Source organism: Primulina huaijiensis, chromosome 4, assembly GCF_012295235.1.
Source record: "Primulina huaijiensis isolate GDHJ02 chromosome 4, ASM1229523v2, whole genome shotgun sequence".
In the NCBI taxonomy this organism is placed as follows: domain Eukaryota; kingdom Viridiplantae; phylum Streptophyta; class Magnoliopsida; order Lamiales; family Gesneriaceae; genus Primulina; species Primulina huaijiensis.
In genome coordinates this window covers 24,958,336-24,973,952 of record NC_133309.1, presented here as the reverse complement: position 1 = coordinate 24,973,952, position 15,617 = coordinate 24,958,336, and the positions used below count along the sequence as shown (strand labels likewise).

The following is a 15,617-nucleotide window of genomic DNA, read 5'->3' as shown; positions in this document are numbered from 1 at the left end:
TGTACACATAATTTATTTTGGTAAATCCTTTATTTAGGGGTGGGTGAGGATGACAATTTAGAAAGAATTCACATCATAATTTATCAATTAAATCTATAGTAGAGAGATTTGAAAACATAAAATACAACAATAAATACTCTCTTGATATCAACAACTGAAAATTCTTAAACTAATGTAATCCTAAATATACATCAAGTTTTTTAGGCGCTCATTCTGTCTTGTTTAATTTTGTCTTGTTTTAGCTATTTCATATAGTAAATAGTATTATCTATATAGATTCTACAAACAAAATAATAGGATTGGCATTCTAGATAATTCATAAAAAAAAAAACGTGTTGTTTAGCGACGGACAAAACGGTCGCAAATGAGATTAACAACAATTTTAATTTCATATCTAAAATAGTCGTAATTGACTAATTACAACAGATTTACAAAATCATTGTTATATTAGCGACGACTTACATAAAATCGTTGCTGATATAGTGACATATTTATTGTATATTCCTCAGCAAATAATGACGGGATTCATTAAAAAAAATCGTGTACAACGTATCGTCGTAGCGTGTGATGGCCCGATGTAATGCTGTGAAATTTAAATTATTACATTTTGGGAACATTGCTGTCCACGTATATCTCCAGGGTGTGACAGAAATCAAGTGGACAAAAATCAAATTTTGTGTGTGTATATATAATAGACATATATGATAAAAAATTGCATAAAATTTTAGAAAAATAGATCATAAAAATATCGATTTTTTCCCGAGTTTTTTTTTATAAGATTAGATGAAATCGATCAAGAAAATAATTTTATTGACAATAATGCAGCTAATTTGTAATTTGAATTTTTGTAGAAACAACATCAGATTTGAAAAAGTATGTAGTAAAATAAATTTCAAAATGAAATTTGGATGAAAAGGAAAAAGATCATTGTTATAATTCAAAAAAAAAAAAAAGACATTGAATTAAAAATGTCTGGATTCGAAATGAACTGGTTGGATTTTGTAATTTAAAGTTGTTTGTCCAAAATGTACATGTATTTCATGAAATTTTGCAAAGTTTACTTTTTTCTGCCCAGAAAGAAAATAAAGGGGAAAAAAAGGAATTTCCATGCTTACTGAGCTGAATTGAGCTGATAATTACTGAATCAAAAGCTTCGAAGCGGCCACTCCCAGATTGCCAACATGTTTCCCGCAGCGAAGCCGCTCCTTTGGACACGTCGTTTCGTGTGCTCCATCATCGTACTAATGGCGGTTTTGGTCGTCTTTCTAAACGGTGCCGCGTCTTCTTCGGCCAAGTCACCATCTTCGCCGCCCCCGCCCGATGTAATCTCTTTTCCGTAACTTGTGATTTCTGTAATTTTTGGGAAACCCATTTTGATTTTAGATTTTAATCTTTTATATATTCAAGTCTTTTTAGACAAGCTAGAAGAGTTGAGCTTGTGTTCTAGGAGAAGTAGTCGTGATCTTGCTTGAAAAAGAGGAAAGGCTTGATCTTGGGTAAATGTTTTGAACTGTCGATGCTCATCCGAATCTGTTTTGAACTCCATTAAATGCTGAAACCATATCTCATCGGGCTTAGCAATTAAAAAGCCTTCTAATAATTGGAACTACCTACACTACGTCGGAATGGAAGAACATAAACCAAAGAAATCAATAAAAAGCTAGTAACCTTAAACCAATTAGCTATAATAATTAAGAGGCAGGAGCATTTGTTGCTGCTCCTTTATCAAGTGCAGACTTTGATTGCCAAGATGTCCTGAACTAGAACGGGAAATAGCATTTTTCAGAGACTCGAATTGTGAAGGCATTTGAATGGGGTTTACATGGTGATAGTTCAGTTCCTTATTGATTAACTTCTCGTCAGTTCTTGAATTGAGAATGTAGTGTCACGACCTTTGATAACATCAGAGGCTTGTACTTGTGTCATTAAGACCATAGAGTATTTCTCAATGAGATCTTCGTGATCTGTAGTTTTCCCAAAGCTGCAAGTCCGGCTCGAGTTTTAAAAAAACCGTGTACTGTCGGAAATTGTATGGTGCCTTTTGTTGCTTGTTTTCTTAGTTGCTTTATCTGCTTGATGTACCACGTTACTTGATAGCGTAAGTAATAGCAGAACATGCTAAGTATAAAAATGACTGAGATAGAAACACATTAAAATCTGAACCCTAATCTAGGTAAACTACGCAAGTAGAAAGCTACATCAATGGTATTAACTTCATGAGCAATGGAAAACTGAAGCCAAAGTGAAAACCAAGTAACAGTAAACAATTTCCTGTACATAATTACTTGAAAGCATGATGTGAGTTCAACTCTCTTGGAGTGCTATGGATTTGATATCTGTGAAAATGCATTGTTTTATAAACATTTGTAAGTTTTTTAACTGCTTTACTGCTGATAGAAAGGAAATCCATTATTGCTCTTGGTTTCTTTAAACTGAAATTCCGGGTATTATGGATGTAAAGCAGGTTAATATGTATAAAATTTTATGGAAATTGATGTTTGCGAGAATCTGGGGTCATTCCGAAATTGTCTCAAGGTGATTGATGCATGTTTAAATGATAGAATAAATTGTTTTTCGCCATTTCCATTCCTTTATTCTCTTTCTTGGCAAATTTATTGTATATGATCAGGACAGACGGAAAATGAATTCCAAGAACTCTAGTGCTTGCTTGGGGAAGATTGACCACAACTCACTAGCTGCTGGGTTCAGATTATTGGATGCAGACTTTTTCAGTGATGCTAAGGTACCTTGGCAAATTAAAGACTCGCCACTATTTATTTTCAGGAACTCACGGGATTGAAATGTGGGATGTGAACTGAGATAGTCGCCATTGACATATGTACTCCCTGCAGATGCTAGAGATCGAAAAGGGTGCCATGGAGTTAAATATTCCAATTATCAGATCCAATCGGAAATTAGTTGCTTCAGCTAACGGGGGATTAGAAAATCCATCTTATTTGGTTTTCAATTCAGGATGGCATCACAATCAGGCACTGCTTACCTCTCTACGATTCAATTATCCTTCTCTGTCTGGTGTGGAGCGGCCGAAGAATGATGATGATATTGCTTTTATGAGTGTAAGTGAATTAGTTGAGAGAATCGTCACTAAAAGATGGTAGTTTTTCCTCTTCTGGCTATTTAAAATGTGATATTTGTTGGGTCAGATTCTTGAATTGGGGCAACTCATCAAGTCTAAACAGATCACATCTGAAGAACTAGCTGCGATCTTTTTGGGTAGATTGAAGAGGTATCACAAATTCTAGAGCAGTAGTGTGCATGGCCTATGATATTTAGTTCGATTATCTGTTTAAATTAACCATCTATATTACTGCAGGTATGGTCCTGTGCTTGACGCTGTAGTAACTATTACTGAAGAATTAGCATTCAAGCAAGCGAAACATGCTGACAAATTGCTTGCACAAGGCATATATTTAGGTTAACCCTCTGTTTAATTTTTTTTTGTTTCAGGTATTTCTAGTTCATGCACACCAAAATTCGAAATGCAGTTGCATGCCTTTAAACTTTTTCTAAATCCTTGTTGCACCCCTGAGGTCGCAGAGCACATTTTGAATTGTAAACCGGAAAAGAAAACAGAGAGAGAGAGAGAGAGAGATGGGGAGCAAAAGAGGAAAATAAAGCTTTCACCCTTCTCTCTTCCTAAAAGACTGTAAAATGGAAAGCTGAAATTAATTTTATTCTTGAACTGAAATCTCAACCTTCAAGATATCAATGTCGATATCTGTGTTTCTTAATGGTTGAAAGGTGCCTTGATATGTATATTGTTCAAATATAATTTTCTAGAATTGTAATGGCAAACTGTGGTTGTGACTTGTATATAGGTCCACTCCATGGGATTCCATATGGGTTGAAGGATATAATTGCAGTACCCCATTACAGGACGACTTGGGGTTCTAAATCTTTTAAAAATCAAGTTCTTGACATTGAGGCTTGGGTTTATAAAAGGTATTTGAGTGCATGCATAGCCCACGATATCAAGTAAGGTAGTCATTCTGATATATGGACGATGAGTGCAGGCTAAAATCTGCTGGTGCTGTTCTTCTTGCAAAGCTTGTGACCGGATCACTAGCATATGATGATATCTGGTTTGGGGGTAGAACAAGAAACCCTTGGAATATAGAGGAGTATTCCACTGGTTCATCTGCTGGACCAGCTGCCTGTACCTCAGCCGGTATGTATTGACAGGAAATCTCTGTTTTGTGTGCTTGCTTGTCCCTGGTAGAATTATTCATGCATGCTTGTGTGTGTCTCGGGCCTGTCAGCACAATAAATATATATGTGAAGTTATACATGAGTGTTAGGCGAAAAAAAAAGAATTACTCCTGTTTTGTGCAGGTTTGGTTCCCTTTGCCATTGGTTCAGAAACTGCTGGATCCATTTCTTACCCTGCTGCTCGTTGTGGTGTGACAGCATTGCGCCCAACTTTTGGAACTGTAGGTCGAACTGGTGTCATGAGCATATCTGAGAGTTTGGTAGCAACTTCATCGTTGCTTCTTTTCCATTTTCTATTTTTAATTTTACTGGTGATGAATATTAAAATTCATAATTTATTTAACAGGATAAACTTGGACCTTTCTGTAGAGAGGCTGCTGATTGTGTGATTGTCCTAGACACTATCCGTGGCAAGGATCCTGATGATCTTTCATCCAGAGACATCCCTCTTGCTGATCCATTTTCAGTTGATATAACCAAGCTAACTGTTGGATACCTTGAAGATGCAGAGATGGATGTGAGTGAACCTAAGACAATCGTGTATTTTGTTTCCATCCACTTTCCATCCGCTAACAACCTGGAACTTTTAACATTTTTATAAAATCTATAGGTTGTTGAAAAGCTCCAGTCTAAAGGTGTCAGAATGGTTCCGTTCAAACTGAATTACACTATTGACTCTGCTCAAGGAATCTTAAATTTCACGATGGATGTTGATATGCTATCCCACTTCGACGAGTGGCAACGCTCTGGCCAGGATGATGATTATGAAGCTCAAGACCAATGGCCGCTTGAACTTCGCAGGGCCAGAGTTGTGCCTGCTGTAGATTATGTCCAAGTATGCCACCTGAACACTTGAAACTATTTTTCTTTCTTGTCCTAGTCCTGAATCCTGAAACAATGAGTTTCTGTTCGCAGGCTCAAAGAGCAAGAGGAAAACTAATACGTGAAGTCAGAGACAGTTTCAAAGTTGATGCATTTATTGGAAATGCGACCGACTGGGAGCGCGTGTGTGTGGGAAACCTAGTAGGCATGCCGGTGATAGTTGTGCCTACAGGATTCAAGGAAATACCCAACGCCCCTTCAAATAAAACTCGAAGGCGGACTACGATAACCACGGGTATTTATGCTCCGCCGGAGCATGATCACATTGTAACCTTTCTTCATCTCCTAATTTTATTCAGACTGTTATATTTTTATGATCTTTGCAGAATCCAATATACCCTTAGCTTGTTAATACATATTTTTGTATACATTCAGGCATTAGCACTGGCAATGGCTTATCAGTCTATAACGGACCACCATAAGCAACGGCCGCCAATCGACAACCTAGGACCAGACGACTCGATTCCGAATCCGCCTACTGTCCCGGTTCCCCCAAGACATCTAGGCCTTTAAAGATTGTCTTGTGCATGATGGTGGCTTGGTGTTCATATTCTTGTTTCTAATATGTTATTTGCACTTTATTTTGTATTATCTTAAATATTACATTTAATTTAAAAAATAAATACCAAAGTATTGGATTTGAATAATCCAGTCACTTTATTCGTGCCTTTCACTATTATATATATTATCTATAATATATAATAATTTATTATTTTATAATTACATAATTAAGATATAATAATGTTTTTATAACAGCAATTATGAGATATATTTTGTAAAGAAATGTATATTTACCGCATAAATCTTGAGAATTTTTCTGTCAGATATTTATTTCTCATTTTTAAAAAAGTAATGTCTACATATTTATAGCAATTGATTTTATTCTAATGATTAGATTTCCTTTAAAATACTAAAAAGACTGAAAGCTAGGGGAAAGTATCTCTTCCGATTTAGGCTAAAATCCAATCTCCTTTTTCACATTCAACTGTTTGCTTTTTCTAAAATCAGTATATTTCCATTAATTCACATTTCCAACTGCCACCTTAATAACCAAATAATAAAGTATTTTTATTATTATATTTAGAATTACTAATTTTTGGTATATTAGTCAAATTTTTTTTCAATTTCATTTAATCATCGAACTCCATACATCTTATTTTCTCTTCTATCATTTCAATTTTAAAAAATTGAATAGCAGCTAACTGAATTCATGTTAGCATAAGGATAATATCGTGATGTAAAAGCCAAGATCTCAAACAAAAAAATATATATCAGCATATCATATATCGGATATCGTATCGGAAAGACATACTGATCTTTCATCCGAACAAGTCGTGAATTGTTTGACAATCTATCACGGATGTTTAAACTCTTTAAAATATACTTACTTATTTCTCAGTTTTTTTATGAGATAGTACATATCATGTGTGTCACCACCTATAAGATAATTTGATTGTATATTATCTTGAGTTATTTAAATAAATCAGCTTAAATTTTTAAAAATAGAATTTCAAATACTGATATCTTATCGGAGAAATATTTGTAAAATAAATGATAAATTTGGGAGAAAAAATTGAAGCAGAACAAAATCCAATTCACCGATATGGCATTCAAGTAAATTTATACTAAAAAGAGGTTATTTTCAGTTCTGTGCAGATCTCCTCGATTTCAGCTATAAATGCCATTCGCATTGATTTCTTTGTATTTTCCGATCCGCCGTACACAATCGGAGCTCTCTCTCACGGACAAGGCATCTCAAATTTCGTTCCTCTTCTGATAAATTATTGAAAAAGATCCATTTTTTTTGGGGATTTCATTTGAAAGATTGATTGGATTTTGATGCATTCGTTGTAGTTGAACAGCATTTGGATCGGTTCGATCTTTCTGTGCATCTACCAATCTCCTTAAGCCTCGGCCGCATCGAATTTTCGGTTTTTTTGGGTAATTTTTTCAGATCTCTGTTCCTTGACCTGTTTAATGATATGCATGTGATTGGATTAAGTGAATTGCGCAAGATTTGTGATTTTTTGTGTGTTTGGTGTGTAGTTTGTGTTGATCGTTGATGTTTGAGTGACGGATCTCTCTCTTTCGATGTGAATTTGTGAGGTTATGTGGCTGCATGCGCTTTTAGATTCGTGTTTGTGTTTTTTCCTTGTTCCGTGTGTGTTTTTGTTGAATTGAATATTTTTGTGTGTGAAAACGGTAGCCTTTGAGTCTGTGTAAACTGATAGCTATATGATTTCTTTTGGTAAAATTGATCAGGTTTGGGTCGGCCTGAAGAATGTGGTGATTTTTATGTATTTATGAAGAACGGCGACTTTTTCTGTGTTTTTTCTTATGCAGATGGATAGCTTGTTCTAAAAAAGAAACCCAAAAAATTACACTATATTTTACTCATTTTTATGATCAAGGTTGATCAAAATTCTTCTTTTAGGTGTTATCATCAGCGATAACAGTCAAAGATACGATTTTTACCCGTTAGCATCAGCGATAACGGTCAAAGATATGATTTTTATCCGATAACGGCCAAAGATAAGATTTTTACCCGTTCTTGCCGCGCGATAACAGCTAAGAATACGATTTTTACGAAACTATTTCATTTGGTTTTGTTTAATAAATGAAGGTTTGATCTATTTCCGACTTTTTTTTCTTTTTTTAGCGGAACCGTGAAATGTCTGGTTGTACGCGTTTGTGGATCTTAGATTGTTTGCTTAGAGTTGGCAGGGACTAATTTAGACTGGTCACGAGGCAAGCAATTAAAGATGCTACTGTTGAAATTTTTTCTGCTTAAATTTCTGTGATGCGGAAAAGATACATTTTTTAATTGTGCTGATAGCACGGTGAATGTCGTCTTTCTTATTCATGTTGTGTTCTGGAAGGTAGGCTATATAATGATTTTGGTGCTCACCTTTGGTTAATGGTTGTGTTATTGCAGACTTCGCTGCTGAAATGACGACTCCAATTGCATGGTACAGGGGAAGAGTTAAAGCTGTTCTGTCTGGAGATAGCTTGGTGATAATGGGAAACTCCAAGGCTGAGATCCCCCCAGAGAGGAGTATCACTTTGTCATCTTTAATGGCTCCAAAGTTGGTACGTTCAGATTATGCGGAAACCTTCATAGTTACTCTTGGTTGGACAAAATCATTTTTCCTGCTATCCTGGCCGTCGATTTTTATGCTTGTGATAAAGGTTTTATATTACCATATAGGGGAATAGGAGAGCAATCTGCTGCTGGTTCTTTTGACATCCATGCATGAAATTTGAAAATAAATAATAAATTTGTGTGCCCTGTTGTCTCAACTTAGGGGATCCATTGATTGGAGATGAATTCCGCTAGCTATTTTATGAACCGGTGCAACTTTGTTATATTAGGGAGCCACTAAATTTAGACGATAAGAGCGCCTCATGGTTGTATTAACTTTCTCTTGCAGTTCTTATTAAGAGGGTTTCATATTTGTAGCTATGTTCGGATTTTGGTTTTGTGACTTTTTAATGTTGGTTGTACATTTGAATGAGCTTTTATTTTACACTTTTATTGGGCCATCAGTTCTATTTTCTGTTTATAGGGTGCACCACACAGAGGTGGTATCGATGAGCCTTTTGCATGGGACAGCAGAGAATTTCTAAGGAAGCTTTGTATTGGAAAGGTACGATATACTTTAATTATTGTTTGTTTTTAAGTACTAATAATTTGGAACTAATGTTTTAGTCTCTTGGAAAGAGATGACCCACATTTATTTGGCCTTTATGCCCGACAGGAAGTCACTTTCAAAGTGGATTACACTGTTGCATCCATAAATCGGGAGTTCGGCACTGTTTTCCTTGGAGACAACAACAATGTGGCTTTAACCGTTGTCGCTGCAGGCTGGGCGAAGGTTTTATTTTTCTTCTTGCTCAAGTTTCTAGCATTTCTATTTGGTTTAAGCCTTGCGTTATGTTATTTATTTCATTTGCAGGTTAAAGATGTAGGTCAACAGAGAGGAGAAGCCAGTCCTTATTTAGCAGAGTTGCTTCAGCTCGAAGACCAAGCCAAACAGCAAGGTGTGGGTCGCTGGAGCAGGGTATGTCTTAACTATCAGTGTGAAGTTTAGTTCATTGAATCACCTTTTTTACGTGGATGCATTTTGATGCTGCTTCTCCAGGTTGTTTCTGATTTCTGATTTTGTTATAAAATATTTTGACATCATTGCTGCATTCAGGTACCAGGTGCTGCTGAGGCTTCCGTTAGGAACCTGCCTCCATCAGCCATGAGCGATCCTGGCAGTTTTGATGCTGTGGCTCTCTTGGCCACAAATAGAGGCAGTCCTTTGGAGGCTATTGTGGACCACGTCCGTGATGGAACCACACTTCGTGTACAGTTGCTTCCAGAGTTTCAGTATGTCCAAGTGTTTGTTGCTGGGGTTCAGGTATTGAACCTGGCTGAATGACCAAATATGATCGAAGTTTATTAGTCAATCGTTTTTCCATTCTTTGATTCCCGATCTTAATTCTCCCAACTGCAATTTTTCCATCAGGCACCATCTGCGGGTAGGAGGGCTGCATCGGAAACTGCCACTGGAACTGACACAGCCTCGACTGAACAAAATGGAGATTCAGTGGCAGAATCTCCTGCCCCATTGACATCTGCAAAGAGAATTGCTGCCTCTTCAGCATCCATGGTTGAAGTTCCTCCAGATCCCTTTGGTAGAGAAGCCAAACATTTTACTGAGACTCGTGTGTTGCACAGAGATGTGAGTATCATTGAGATTTTGCAGTTTAAGCTCTTAAAAATTGTAACTATTATGTATTTGTCAAATTGTTACAGGTCCGGGTTGTATTAGAGGGTGTTGACAAATTTAGCAATTTAATTGGCTCGGTATTTTATCCTGATGGTGAATCAGCAAAAGAATTGGCATTGGAGCTTGTTGAAAATGTAAGACGAAAAACTTATTACCCTTTGTCAAAAAACAATGTGTTGGATTAGATTATGAACCTATTTGGGCTCCAACTCTCATGACATTTTATGTAGTGCTGTGCACGAAGGAGAATTTGATGCCTGAAACAATTTTCTGAACCAGTGGATCAATATAATATTCGAGCATACTCTGTAGTCTATTTTTTAAGTTACTGGGTGAAAGATATTTGTGCCCGATTGATCCCTTATTGAGATAGTAACTGGAAATAAACTATAAACAAATGGCATTGGAGCTTTTCGAAAATGTAAAATGAAAAACTTATGACCTTTTTTCAAAAAAGCTACGTGTTGGATTAGATTATGAACTTATTTGAGATCAACTCTCTCGATGTTTTCTATAGAGCATGATGGGAGAAATTGATGCCTGAAACAAGCTTCTGAACCAGTAGATCAATATAACATTCTAGCTTACTCTTTAGTCTATATTTTAAATTACTGTTTGAAAGATATTCATACCAAATCGATCCCTAATTGAGACAGTAACTGGAATAAAACTATAAAAAATTTGATTATGGTACACAGATATCATTTGTGCTTGTAATGACAATCTGGTATCGGATTGCTTTTCTCATCATAAATGTGGTGAATCAGAATGGAGCGTGTGTGGTCACTTGACACAGTTGTGCACATGCATCAATGCTTTGTCAAAACATGAGTTTTTATTTACTTTCTGAACACTCATTGTTATTATTAATCGTATTTTGATGATAACTAGTTTGATGTTGTAAAAGTCTACTGCCTATTGATGAATTAGTCGTTGGAGATGATTCAGTGTGCAGTATGACTGTTTTAAACCAAAAATAAAATAAACGAAATCCAATTGGTTTTTTGGTTTAAATTTTGTTCTCTGCAGGTTTTGGCGAATTAAATTATTTGCAACATTCTCTGACATTCTTTCGCACCAGTTAATGTATTGAACAATTTTGCTCCGAAAACTTATTCCTCAGAATTTCCTGTTATGATTTTACAGGGTTTAGCTAAATATGTGGAATGGAGCGCAAGCTTGTTGGAAGATGATGCTAGAAGGAAGTTGAAGAATGCTGAGCTTCAGGCGAAGAAGGCCCGGTTAAGAATGTGGACTAACTACGTTCCCCCTGCATCGACCTCGAAGGCAATTCATGACCAAAACTTTACAGGAAAAGTAAGTCACTACTGGTGTTGACGCCATTCTCCTCTCGATTTTTATATTTTCTGCCCTTCTCGCTGAAACTTGGTTTTAACTTTTGCAGGTTATTGAAGTTGTAAGTGGGGATTGTATCATTGTTGCTGATGACTCATTGCCGTTTGGAGATCCATCTGCAGAGCGACGAGTCAATCTCTCAAGCATAAGGGGTCCTAAAATGGGCAATCCTCGTAGAGATCAAAAACCAGATCCCTATGCTCGTGATGCTAAGGAATTTCTGAGAACACGCTTAATTGGCCGTCAAGTATGGTTCTTGACTTTTGATACACTGTTTCCTGTACCATATTTGTATTTTAATAGCTGCTCTCTTCAGGTGCATGTTGCGATGGAGTATTCTAGGAAGGTTAGTTTGGCTGATGGGACTGCTGCTTCATCAGGAGCAACTGAAATGAGAGTTATGGATTTTGGATCTGTCTTCCTTCCAACCAAAGATGGGATTGAGGCTGCATCTGGAACGGGCAGTCAGCAGGTTGGGACAAATATTGCCGAGCTATTAGTAGCTCGTGGTTTTGCCACTGTTGTCAGGCATCGTGATTTTGAGGAAAGATCTAATCATTACGACGGCCTTCTTTCTGCTGAATCTCGTGCAATTGCTGGGAAGAAGGGTATGCATTCCGCCAAAGAGCCTCCCGTGAGGCATGTAACTGACCTGCTAACGGTTAGTATTTTGCGATATTGGATTGCTGATACTACTTTATGTTAAATAAATTTTGTTGTGTTTATATTAATTAAATTACTGAAACAAGTGATTTTCTGTCCTTGTATTTGAAATTGTCTCAGGCTGCTGCCAAGAAAGCGAAAGACTTCTTGCCTTCTTTGCAACGCAGTGGGAGGATGACTGCTGTTGTTGAATATGTGCTTAGTGGCCATCGATTTAAAATCGATATTCCCAAAGCAACCTGCAGCATTGCTTTCTCATTATCTGGGGTCAGATGTCCTGGTCGTGGAGAGCCTTATTCTGAAGAAGCTATTTCGTTTATGAGAAGGAGAATAATGCAGAGGGATGTTGAGGTAGTGTTGTCCTTGTCTTATTATATTCCAGGATTTTGCTTTCATACCTTACTGTGTTTTATAATCTCTTGCACTAGATTGAAGTAGAAACTGTTGATAAAACCGGAACTTTCTTGGGAACCCTATGGGAGTCCAGAACCAATATGTCAATACCCCTTCTGGAAGCTGGCCTGGCAAAGCTTCAATCTTTTGGCATGGATAGGATCCAGGATGCTCACCTTCTGGCTCAAGCTGAGCAGTCAGCAAAACAAAAGAAGTTGAAGGTAAGTACTCTAGGGTTTAACTTACAATCCTTGTTCGCACCTTTTATTCCAAATATTTTCAATTTGCAGATATGGGAGAATCATGTGGAGGGAGAGGAAGTTTCTAATGGTTCAGCTGTTGAAAGAAGGCAGAAAGAAGAGATCAAGGTATGTGGGCCTTAAAAATGCTCACACTTTTTTGTCTTTTGTTTTTAATGGGGAATCTTTTGATCCATGTGATCTTTGTTAGGTTGTGGTTACCGAAGTCCTGGGAGGTGGTAAATTCTATGTCCAGTCTGTTTCTGATCAGAAGGTGGCTGCTATACAGAAGCAGCTTGCTTCTCTAAACCTTCATGATGCTCCTTTAATTGGGGCCTTCAATCCTAAAAGGGGGGATATTGTTTTGTCTCAATTTAGTGCGGATAATTCTTGGAACCGAGCAATGGTAAGATGCTATGCATGTATATGCTCTTTAGATTTGTTGAAGATAATTAATGAATATGATAGCAATTTCATATCATTCATCCCGTTTACTTGCTGTAAGTTTCATATTACTACTTGAATCAAAGCTTTTGAAATTGAAATATATGGGACTGGACGGTGATTCTAAAGTTGACTTGGAAATATGTTAATGGTATAATAAGATGATTATATTTTCCTTGAAATTCTTTTTGCTTGCTGGGTAACGTCATTTGTGACTATTATTGCTTGCTGGTTTTTGTTGATAATTTATAAATCTTTAGTAATTTATTTAAAAATAAACCTGGAAAATGTCTACAATAGTTTTTCAAGTGCTAAACATGTCATTAGTAAAATAGAAAGAAAATTTTATACCCGCTGAACTGATTCTCTTTGGCAGCTTATAATAACCACATGTTGACATGAAAATTTTTATTTCTTTAGTTGGTTTTGGTCCATGGTACACGGGGTATTTCAGTAGATTGAAGTTATAAATATACCCTGTGTTCACCATGAAAATTATAATTTTTTACTGTTTCTTTTCTATTTTTCTAACTCGTTATTTTAAATTTCGAAGATTGTGAACACTCCTCGAGGTGCTGTTGAATCTGCAAATGACAAGTTTGAGGTGTTCTACATTGACTATGGAAATCAAGAAACTGTCCCCTTCAGTCATTTGCGTCCTCTTGATTCGTCAGTATCCTCTGCTTCAGGCCTTGCTCAGCTTTGCAGCCTGGCATTTGTCAAGGTTCCTAGCTTGGAGGATGACTATGGCCAAGAAGCGGCTGTTCGTTTGAGCGAACACCTGTTAAGTGCTCCAAAAGAATTTAGGGCCTTGATAGAAGAAAGGGACACATCAGGCGGAAAAGTTAAAGGACAAGGAACTGGGACTATATTTATGGTCACCTTGATCGACACAGAAGCTGATATCAGTATAAACGCGATCATGCTGCAGGTTCAACTGACTCTTCTTTCTGGAAGCATTTTCTCAAGTTCTTCATATTTTTATGCTCTAATATTGTGAATGATCAATCATCTATCAATCAACAATTAGTTGCTATTTCCTTGCTCAATGACAAGTCATTGGTTTAAACTCAATTTAATGGAAAACCATGAAAAGACTAGTTATCTCTTTCAAGTTCGTGCTGCAGATCTTTTTTCATGTGCTTATCATGATTTAGAATAGGTAGAGTTTTATTAGTAGGGTTGTACTCTGATCATGATCAAATTCGTAAACTTGTCAGGAGGGACTTGCTAGGTTGGAGAAAAGGCGTAGGTGGGAACCCAAGGACAAACAAGAGGTGTTGGATGCATTGGAAAACTACCAGAAAGAAGCACGTGAGAAGAGACTCGCAATGTGGGAATACGGAGATATCGCATCTGACGATGAGGATATGGCACCACCTGCCCGCAAAGCTGCCGGAAAGCGGTGAATAATTGCTTTTCTCAGCCTGTACCGATATTATTGTGGCTCCGGTATGAATCTAAATCTTGACTCAAGCAGATGATAAGTTACATAGAGGAGAAGTTTAAAGTTACATAAATCCCGCCAGTATGACAGATTGGTTGGTTGGTAGTTGAGAAGAATTTTGCTTGATTTTTGTTTTCTTGATTCGTATTTTTAAAATTTAGACTCATAATAAGGTTTGACCTCCAACTTGTCTTGGATTTTTGTTTTGCATCACATCTGAAAAGATTTTTTTGTTTTATTTCCTGTCTTGCTTATCTACTGATCCTGCACTTGTCATCTGAAATCAATAGTGTTCACCATGAAAATGAGTATCGGCGTTGCTGCTCTGTGTCTAGGATTTAATAATATAGACAAGAAAATAATTGCACTTCCTGCGATATTTGATTATTTATCTATGTTCCCACACACACACACACACACAAATAGAGTTTTCTCATTCAAATACAATAAATAAAAGAGTATGTCTTTCATAAGACGGTCTCAGTGATCTTTATTCGTGATACGGATCGATCATGTCTATATTTACAATAAAAATTAAGATATTTGGCATAAAAAATAGTATTTTTTCGTGGATAACTCATATAGAATATATGTTTCGCGTAAAACCGTCTCACAAGGGTTTTTGTGTAAATAAATACACGTAAGGTGAAAACAAAAAAACCCCTTTTCATAGGAGAAATGAGAAGTTACTTTTAGGTCTTCCCTATTTTTAGGTCCTTATCTCAATAATCCATTTAAAGATAGACAATGATTGATAAATGTGAGGTTCATTATTTTTTCAAAAATTTCAGTAATTTAAGAACATGACTCCAACGAATAAAAAGAAAATTACAGTCTCTCCGGAGCGGTGCAAACAGCACTTATGACCGATTCTCGTTTCGGATTCGGCACAAGTAGCTTGATCACCCCATAGAGTCAAGATTGGACTTTGATGCCTTCACCATTTGTACTCGAATTCGAAACATCTAAATAATATATTAGTGTTCATAGATACTAAGAATCATTTTTGTTGATACTCAGTCAATCTCGAACTATAGTTATTCACAATTTACTCCAGTCGAGTTCAATATAAGAATTTTCAATCTTAGCTAGTCGAGTTCGACTCAAATGCGAGTAAACATCCTCCCAAGATACATCACTCAGGGGTGTACTGTGTCGGTTGTCACTGTGTGGTTTACCTTTTCT

General features: G+C 36.6%; 2 protein-coding genes across 5 annotated transcripts; both read left to right on the top strand.

Annotated features, from left to right (window-relative positions):
- Positions 1-1,175: 1,175 nt before the first annotated feature.
- LOC140975709 (uncharacterized) lies at positions 1,176-5,739 on the top strand. 4 transcript variants are annotated; one of them, XM_073439573.1, is made up of 13 exons: positions 1,176-1,322; positions 2,462-2,535; positions 2,635-2,743; positions 2,853-3,077; positions 3,165-3,247; positions 3,335-3,435; positions 3,840-3,963; positions 4,035-4,189; positions 4,354-4,490; positions 4,577-4,747; positions 4,841-5,065; positions 5,146-5,379; positions 5,488-5,739. In XM_073439573.1, exons 1-13 carry the CDS (start codon positions 1,182-1,184, stop codon positions 5,623-5,625), a joined length of 1,917 nt encoding a protein of 638 aa, XP_073295674.1. In that variant the 5' UTR covers positions 1,176-1,181; the 3' UTR covers positions 5,626-5,739. The 4 variants fall into 4 exon arrangements, with proteins under 4 accessions (XP_073295674.1, XP_073295675.1, XP_073295676.1 ...); XM_073439574.1 differs by having other exon boundaries at positions 1,182-1,322; positions 2,465-2,535; XM_073439575.1 differs by lacking the exon at positions 2,462-2,535 and having other exon boundaries at positions 1,182-1,322; positions 2,630-2,743; positions 5,488-5,738.
- A 1,059-nt stretch (positions 5,740-6,798) lies between these two features.
- Positions 6,799-14,670, top strand: LOC140975708 (ribonuclease TUDOR 1-like). The gene is made up of 17 exons (XM_073439572.1): positions 6,799-7,053; positions 8,048-8,202; positions 8,679-8,759; positions 8,871-8,987; positions 9,069-9,173; positions 9,312-9,518; positions 9,627-9,842; positions 9,917-10,024; positions 11,037-11,207; positions 11,296-11,493; positions 11,563-11,907; positions 12,030-12,260; positions 12,338-12,523; positions 12,593-12,670; positions 12,753-12,947; positions 13,539-13,916; positions 14,206-14,670. The coding sequence occupies exons 2-17, from the start codon at positions 8,062-8,064 to the stop codon at positions 14,392-14,394; spliced, it is 2,946 nt and encodes a 981-aa protein (XP_073295673.1). The 5' UTR covers positions 6,799-7,053; positions 8,048-8,061; the 3' UTR covers positions 14,395-14,670.
- Positions 14,671-15,617: the final 947 nt, after the last annotated feature.

Excerpts from the sequence above, each read along its gene's own strand:
- LOC140975709 (XM_073439573.1), top strand. The coding sequence starts at position 1,182 with ATGTTTCCCGCAGCGAAGCCGCTCCTTTGGACACGTCGTTTCGTGTGC. Across the intron at positions 3,436-3,839 it reads TGCACAAGGCATATATTTAG|GTCCACTCCATGGGATTCCA; the intron begins GTTAACCCTCTG and ends ACTTGTATATAG. Across the intron at positions 4,748-4,840 it reads TTGAAGATGCAGAGATGGAT|GTTGTTGAAAAGCTCCAGTC; the intron begins GTGAGTGAACCT and ends TAAAATCTATAG.
- LOC140975708 (XM_073439572.1), top strand. The coding sequence starts at position 8,062 with ATGACGACTCCAATTGCATGGTACAGGGGAAGAGTTAAAGCTGTTCTG. Across the intron at positions 10,025-11,036 it reads CATTGGAGCTTGTTGAAAAT|GGTTTAGCTAAATATGTGGA; the intron begins GTAAGACGAAAA and ends ATGATTTTACAG. Across the intron at positions 13,917-14,205 it reads TAAACGCGATCATGCTGCAG|GAGGGACTTGCTAGGTTGGA; the intron begins GTTCAACTGACT and ends TAAACTTGTCAG.